Here is a 7,801-nt window from a genome sequence, read left to right on the forward strand (position 1 = left end):
GGGGGGGGGTACCACGGGGAGGGACAGGACGCCGACAGCGGAACAGTGCGTAATTGGGACGAAGGCCCCCCGGGCACGGAGGCCGCCGGAGGCCGCGGCGTTCGATGCGCTTCGTAGAAGTGGCGTCACTTTGTCACTGCAACCCTCCTCCTCTTCCTCCTCCTCGAAGGAGGTTGTCGGCGCGACCCGGGGGGTGGGAGGGTGGAGGGCGGCCTGCCAGTCCCCGTCACTGACTCACGGGGCTTACTGATTGCAAACTTACGCACTGTTTCTGTTCGCACGCCGCAGAAGAGGGGGAGCAGGGAGAAGGTGAGTGGCGGAGGAGCCCAGTGAGGAGTAGGGGTGACTCGTCGGGACGGCGTCGGGCCGATGTCGAGCCGACGTGCTTCTCGGCGTCGAGGAGGCGAGCGGTCGGCGCCGTACCGGCCAATCACTTCTGACTGGGAGAGCGCTTTGGAATGCTTTTTATGCTTTGTTTTCGTTGTGAGCGGCACCATTTAATTATTCTCTTCTTTGGCTTGGCTACTCTAATTTTTCCTAGCGTCGTTGGAATAACGGATATGGAATAAGTAAAACATATTGGGGCACGACGCATAAAAGAGAGACCAGAACTTTGAATATGTAAAACAAATCTTCAAATTATGAACAGCTCTGGTCATTGCCAACAAGCCATGTTCTATTTTTTTTAGAGTGTGTGTTTGTGTGAACACGTTTGCTAGTTTATTTTCTCTGCGCTTTTTGCACCGTGAGTGGCATGTTCGATGCACAAAGTCGGTGCCCTGCACTGTGCACCTTAAGGGTGGCATGGAGTGAACATGCTTAGCTTTCTCGGAGCTTCTTTTGTTTTTATTTTGGTTTCATTGTCTAACAACGGGTTGAGTTATGCACTTAATTTGCTGTTGTTGTTTTTGTTTTTTAATGTCAAACGCAGACCGTTAAAAGCTGCTGCTGCAAACGCTGCTGCTGCCGTGGGGGAATAAGGTCAAATCTCACCAAATAAATAAATAAAATAAATGTCTGTCATAAAAAGAATATAAACACACATCCCGCGAACGTTTGGGCGCTGACACAAACTAAACCGTTCTTTCACACTGTACTACGGAAGGATACCGACCGCATCTCTCAGTATCGTCAGACAAGCAATCGATCACGTCGGTGAACACTCGCACACTCAGACTCGAACCGGAGCACGGGGGCATAAAAGGAATCTAAAAGTATCGTGAAGTAAGTTAAAAACAATCTCCGTGTGGACTCGACATCATTGATTTTAATCAAACGACATTTGGATTCAACTAAATAATCTTCTGCTTAAATCAAGAACTCTTCTCCGGTTATTATGAGTGTATTGCCTTATATGGTGTCTTAAATAAATAACCGATAACTCCAGCGTACGTTTTCCAATACTCGTTTTTAAAACATTAATATTTTCTAATGCTGGACGTACGGAAAATAGAAAGTTGTGAACTGTAGTAATTTAATGCTTACACTGTATCTATTTTTGTTAAATAATAATAACAGTCTGGACATAATGCTTCATCGTCTTGAACCTTCCTGATTCTGCGACCTTCTCTGCCTCACTCGTTCCTCTTCCTCGCGGGATGGCTGGTCGGCGGCCCCACGGAGGTACATGTTCTGCTCCGTGTTGCAGGCGTTACACCACCGGCACATGCGGAGCTCTGCGCGTCACCACACCGACGTCGAGGTCACGGAGGCCGAAGGCTCGAGGACACCGGAGGACTCGGTGTGCTCGCAGGAGGGGCCGTCGGCCGTGTTCAACGACGGGCCCTCGACGTACTCCGAGTACGGCTACGGCACCCCCAGCGTGTCCTACAAGGGCTCGAGCTCTTACAAATAGGGGGACTTGTTTGTTATTGTTGGTTTCTCGTACGCAGCCCTGGTGCTTGTGTGTTTTTTCTCTGTCAATGCCTTGTCCACTGCCAAGGCGTACAGAGTTGTTCGCGGCCAGGGGGCGGAGCCCGCGGGCCCCCCACAGCCCCGGTCGCACACCCGTCTCCCTGACCGGCTCTAAAAAGATTTTCGATGAAATCCCATTATTTCGGATTTCGGATGGCGGAAAGTCTCTTGTTGTTCGATTTGTCTTATTGTTATTGTGCGGTCCCCACCCTGCCAGGCAGGATCGAGGAGCGTTTGTTCGCTTTCCATTGTCTCTGGAGTCCACTCCCTTACGCGCCCAAGTTAAGCACACACACCCATTAGGGCGTCAATGTGTCTGACAAAATTTGCCAACGCGATCGCATTGTGCTCTGCATGGGTGGGAGGCATTGAGTTGTGGTTACTGTGCCAGTAAGTCTCGCACTAAGTGAGCCAGCACTTTGAAGTCCCGTTTGATTGAGAAGTTGGAACCATTTGAAAGAGTTGTAGCTTCCCTGTTTAGGCGGATGCTAATATTTTTACCAGCACCACTCGAGAAGTGGCGTCGATTTTCAGTATTTGCCCTGTATATCATTGTACAGTGGGGGGACACCCCGAATAGATGAGTTATCTGTGATTTTAAAGCGTTTAAGCATTTGCAAAGTGACAAGTGATACTTCTTGTTTTTTAAATGCTTTCCCTGCAAGTCTTTAGATTTCCTGAGGACTATGGTCCCACAAAAATTTCTTTAATCATTTACGACCGTATGTCTCGCGAGTGCTCGTAAATTCCCCAAGGACACCCATTTTGGATACAGCCTACACCTACAAAATTGTTTTGATCTCTCGTGCCTAATACAATTGATGTGCTGACGACACGGTGGCTCGCACGGTGGCGTTTTCAATTCGCGGGTACCGAGCACTTGTGAATTGAAATTAATGACGCTCAACGACATATTATACGAGCAGTGAGCAGAACTTGCTTTACAGAAGACCTTTCTTTATTCAAGTAAACCACATGTTTCAGTGTTTTATTTCTCTTTTTTTTTGGTTTTAACGTTGACCAAAAGAATGCCCTATACTGTTTCAAATTTATTTTGTGTATTATCAGGTCCAAAAATTATTGTCTACGTTTTTTGCTCAAACTCCTAATTTTACAGGGTTGAATATGTAACAATACGATTTTCTCGTTAGTGAACGCGACACTGTGTATTTCCTCTCTCGCTCTTTGCTATGCCAAGACAAGTAAAATACGTAACGTTTCTTTAGTCGGAATGAAGTACCGTTGTTTACTTGAACCAAGGCCCCCGAACTTTAGAGACTTTCCAATTGGTGCCAATTATTTATGTTTTAGAAACCCGTTCAAATAATTTCTTCCCCGCTTTTGACCCCAACTATTTCAATAAAAAATATTGACCCATGGACGACTTCAAACCAAAATATTGGACTTAAAATGGAACACCTGCAACACTTCAGCCATTCGGCTAGCATCCCAGCTCACACAGAGGTTATATGAATTGTAATAATTTGTCACAAGCGTCAGAGTGATGCTCCCCTGTTCAGGTTTTCAGTTTTTAAATGGTTTCACTGAAGTCAAATTATGTGACATTTGGATCTTTACATACATGGCGTGCTGTTGCCCGCAAGCCTTACGTGCAGTGCTCCCCTACTTTCCGGCAGCTAGCGCCTGGCAAGCGGGGGATAGGCAAACCCGCCGTGCACTCGTGTACCGCGGGATAGCCTACGCGGCCAATGGCAGGCGCTAGGGTGGCCAAGCGCGCGGCGCAGCGCCGGTTCAGCTACTGCAGAGACCATACTTCCCTATGGTATCCCACACTCTGGCGCACGCCTCTATGGCGATCCTCATTTTCCGAATGTCTAATAACAAGGCGCTGCTCGTTGGAGAAGCTCCAAGCTGGACATGAGGGACAACATTCACAGCTGTGCAGCCTGCGGGGCATGAACGACAGCATTACCAACATGTCGAGTCCATTCTGTGCAGAGCCTTTCTGAAACTTTTCCAAAATTGGAGTAAAACTTTACATGATGATACATATCTATTATTCTCTGTACAATCTGGCTTAGTTCGAGAGTACTTAGATGATATTTCAATTCAATTACAGTTTTCTTTAGAACTTTTTCTTTGTGTCAGTGAAACACAATAATTTTTAAGTGTTCTCTTTAATCCTACTTGTGTGTTATACTGACAAATTGTGAAGTAGCCTTTACCTACTGGATTTTGCTAGAATTGCTGCTGTTAAAAACACACAATGCCATGTATCCCAGCTTCTGCCTTGATTGTGATGCTCACTTAGAAAAGCAATTATTAGTCTATTTCTTATTCCTCCTATCCCTGCTTTACAGCTAAATATTAAGTTAGTGGAAATAGTCCTGCTTTGTTTCAGTGTGTTTATGTGTATCATTTTGGTAACTTTGTGTAAATTTGACTTTATGTACTACGTAGCATATTGCCACGTGTCTGATGGAAAGAAAAGGACGCATATTCAAACAGCTTAGAATCACAATACCTAGTTAATCTGCCTTGTACAAAGTACCCTTTTATATTAGATTTGAATGGACAAAAAATGACTGATCCTACCATTAGGCAAGCAAATATAAAGCTTCAAAGTTTTAATGTAAGAATAGACAAGGATGGGGGTTTCTCCCAGTACATAGTTTTAGATTAGACCACAAGCCCAAGATGTCTTTCACGGCATAAATGCAATGTAATTATAACTACTTTGGTTAACATTTCAAAATCCCCATTTTATGAATGTGCAAACGTAGGCAGCTTCTATGCACATAAAATATTAATGAAACTAGATCTCCACTATTGGATGATAGTCATCAGTATTACCTTATCACAATAAACACAAGTCAAAAAGCAGCAAAACAGATAAAATAATAAAAATAAAATAACAATTTTGAGCAGCATTTTATTAATACTTGTCTTATCTACCCTTTTACATAGCTTTAATATGGCTGCATAAGTTTGTCATTTGCTGTTAATTACAGGCAGAACCTCCCATCAAAAATCCCTCCATAACTCAATGCAACCACAACTAAGGTTGTAACTTCTCTGGAATGTGCTACTGACACATGGTTTCTTGGAATAAAGCCGTCCCCTCTCAAGCTGAGAGCATTGCCATTCTGCGTGTAGTATGCAACATGCTGCTTACATCAATCATGAATTAGGGCTAAACACCTTGTTAGTACCCAGTAGATATTAAGTAGCTAGTACATTTAATTTTTAAAAATGGTGTTTTGGAAATCTTACGTGGTTTCCCACCTAGGTAGACTTTGACAAATAAATTACAAACTGTACATAATAAATATGCCTAAGAGGGACCAAAGAATCATGAAGCTAAGAAAATGTTGCATAAGGATTCTATGGCACTTTGCTAAACCAAAGTGTCACGACTTATATAAAATACGGTCGCTCTTGCCACAATCCTGTAAGTAGTTGCTTAAATGGGTGCCATTTTGACTTATCATATTATACAGGACATTGTTTCATTTTACTTATCATGTGCATAAATGGTTGCGAGCTCATAACATTATTTGTATGGTCATGTTACAAGAGAAAAAAAAAAACTGTTCATGAATACTTGGATTACTTATTCAGCAAGTCCCCACAAAAAATAAATAAATAAGAACAACTAAGGGACCTAAACATACAAACACTAAAACAAAATACTAATTCTACACTTTAGAGAAAAACAGAAAACACGATTTGCAAAATGAAGCCACAATGCATGGTATTCTGTAAAGCTTCATTTCTGCAGCTTTTATCAGGAATAATTACTTTGTCCTGAAACGTAAATTTGACCTTTTCGGCCATCTCGGCGGTACGAAATTCCTTGGTGAGGAAGTACATTTTTGACGTCCTTATGTTAATTTTGTAGTCTACAGAACTGTCAAGAGTTACAGCTTCTTTGAACACGATGTCCACTACTGAAGCAAATTGCACATCTAAAACTACAGTAGCAGTTGTGAGTAAATTATTTTCACTGTCTATAATCTCAATTTCATAAATTTCTTCATATGTTCGGTTTTGCTCCTGGTGGAAGGGCGGATACCATAGGGCAGGTACTTGTATACCCTGAAGTACAATTGGTTTGCTAACTTTAAGCAAAGTTGTAAATTGTTTAGCCCCTACATGATAATTCATGGCTGGGCCAGTGAGGGCATATGCTTCAGTAAAATAACTATTTTGCTGAACAGCAAACGAAAAGTTTTTTCTTCTTTTTAATCTGAAGGCCTTTGATGTCCCTCTTGAAATTGATAAGGGGCACACCCAATCAGGGAGATTTTGGCTCTTTGGAATCTAAACAAACAAATACCAAAAAGAATTTTAAAAAAAATTGTGTGTAAAAAAAAGAAAAGTTCCAACTGATTTTACTTTAAGTGGCTTCTTACAGTTAGCCAGCAAAGTATGGCAAACATTTCTTCTGTATTGAGGAATGACTTTCGAGATTCACAGTATGTGACAAAGTCTTGTGGTGTGATGGCCAGAAACCGTATTTTTGACATGATCTAGAGTGCATGAAAAAAAAGAAATAAAAATATTTGATATGATCAGATACATAGAAACACCTTGTGGTAAAATACTTCGGCATACCTCAGGGCCAACAATTTGTCGTTTGTTAAAAAGGTTTGGCTCAATGTCTAAATGGATGCATTGCTGCATTGCCCATTCATCCACGGCTTTCAGTACAGTGATTTCCTGTATATTTACTGTTTTCAGATCTAATACAAATAGAAGAAGTGTTCTTTTCACATCACTTAAGTAATTCCAGGAAGATGGATTTTCTGCAAGGGACTATTTATATGTGATTATTAAGAAAGACTACAAAGGAAGAATAATTCATGTGAGAACAAGTGGGTTAAAGTACTTACTGAACTACACCCAGCCTTCAGCTGCCTATCATCACACTCCACAGCTAAGTCGAAAGCAGTCCAAATATTATCTGGGCTTAGATTTTTTAACATGAAGTCTCTGGTTAACTTCAGTAGATGTGGAACATCATACTGAAGAGCAGCTTTATAAACCTCACAAGCTGCTTCCACAGAAGATAGCTTAAAAGAGTCTAAATACATGTACCTAAATTAAATAGAAAGATAGTACACAAAATATTAAAAAATAGGAAAGAACTAAAAAGTAACAGGAAAGGACAAAATTTTAAATATTTACTCACTGCAGTAAAACTTCAAAAACCTCCTGGGTTAAGTTCAGGTTCACATGATTACTATGCATTAGAATTGATTTAAGTTTCGAACTCGTCATTGATAGTATTACTTTGTGGCAAGCAAATGTCTGATAAAAGAAGAATGAATATTAGAGCCAATGTATTGAGCAAAGCTTCAACTCATACTGAATTATAGAATTAAAATGAGGACAAACAGGGATACAAACTTTTTGCTTTCCAACAACACCAGCAGTAACAGAGCAATCTGAAAACTCATTATTCTGAAACAAAAATCTGAGTCTATCACCGACTGATGAAGTAGACTGTTGCCATGGCGGACATCGATCATCAACAGACTCTACATTTCTTGAAACAATGACAGCACCCAATTGCGTCTGATGGTCAGTTAGCTCTCCTTCCTCTAAGTCATCACGCTGAGTTGTAGAGGCAACAACTGATGAAGTACTTCTTTCTTCAGCCTGATTTCCCAAAATAGTTCTGGGGTCAACAGCAGTCTTGTCATCAGTTAGAGTCTTAGGAGATGTCTCAGCCGGAGTCTCAATGAGAGTCACAACAGGGGTCTCAACGAGTGTCTTCATAGGTTTCTCCACGAGAGTCTTTGCAGGGTTCTCAACAAGAGTCTTTGCAGGGTTCTCAACAAGAGTCTTCACAGGGTTCTCAGCAAGAGTCTTCCCAGGGTTCTCAGCAAGAGTCTTCACAGGGCGGTTCTCAGCAAGTGTC

At 41.8% G+C, this 7,801-nt stretch overlaps 2 protein-coding genes across 2 annotated transcripts in view; one reads left to right on the plus strand and one right to left on the minus strand.

Moving 5' to 3' along the window:
* Positions 1–5,478, plus strand: part of LOC113208336 (probable G-protein coupled receptor 158) — a 52,544-nt gene extending 47,066 nt beyond the window's left edge. Inside the window, exons 9-10 of the mRNA XM_052268797.1 lie at positions 118–309; positions 1,649–5,478. Coding sequence (XP_052124757.1) covers positions 118–309; positions 1,649–1,855 — 399 coding nt within the window. The 3' untranslated portion in view covers positions 1,856–5,478. The remainder of the gene's footprint in view (positions 1–117; positions 310–1,648) is intronic.
* On the minus strand, positions 4,788–7,795 carry LOC113208366 (uncharacterized). The gene is made up of 6 exons (XM_026425336.2): positions 7,288–7,795; positions 7,070–7,188; positions 6,771–6,975; positions 6,493–6,693; positions 6,291–6,407; positions 4,788–6,198 (listed from the first exon to the last, which is right to left on the minus strand). Exons 1-6 carry the CDS (start codon positions 7,657–7,659, stop codon positions 5,581–5,583), a joined length of 1,632 nt encoding a protein of 543 aa, XP_026281121.2. The 5' UTR covers positions 7,660–7,795; the 3' UTR covers positions 4,788–5,580.
* Between the last annotated feature and the right edge of the window lie 6 nt (positions 7,796–7,801).

Source organism: Frankliniella occidentalis, unplaced genomic scaffold, assembly GCF_000697945.3.
Source record: "Frankliniella occidentalis isolate FOCC.00 unplaced genomic scaffold, Focc_3.1 Scaffold76, whole genome shotgun sequence".
NCBI lineage: Eukaryota > Metazoa > Arthropoda > Insecta > Thysanoptera > Thripidae > Frankliniella > Frankliniella occidentalis.

Coding starts and splice junctions, on each gene's coding strand:
- LOC113208366 (XM_026425336.2), bottom strand. CDS start 7,659: ATGAAGACACTCGTTGAGACCCCTGTTGTGACTCTCATTGAGACTCCG. Junction 6,694..6,770: donor TGAAGGCTGGGTGTAGTTCA/GTAAGTACTTTA, acceptor ACATATAAATAG/TCCCTTGCAGAAAATCCATC. Junction 6,408..6,492: donor GACAAATTGTTGGCCCTGAG/GTATGCCGAAGT, acceptor CATGCACTCTAG/ATCATGTCAAAAATACGGTT.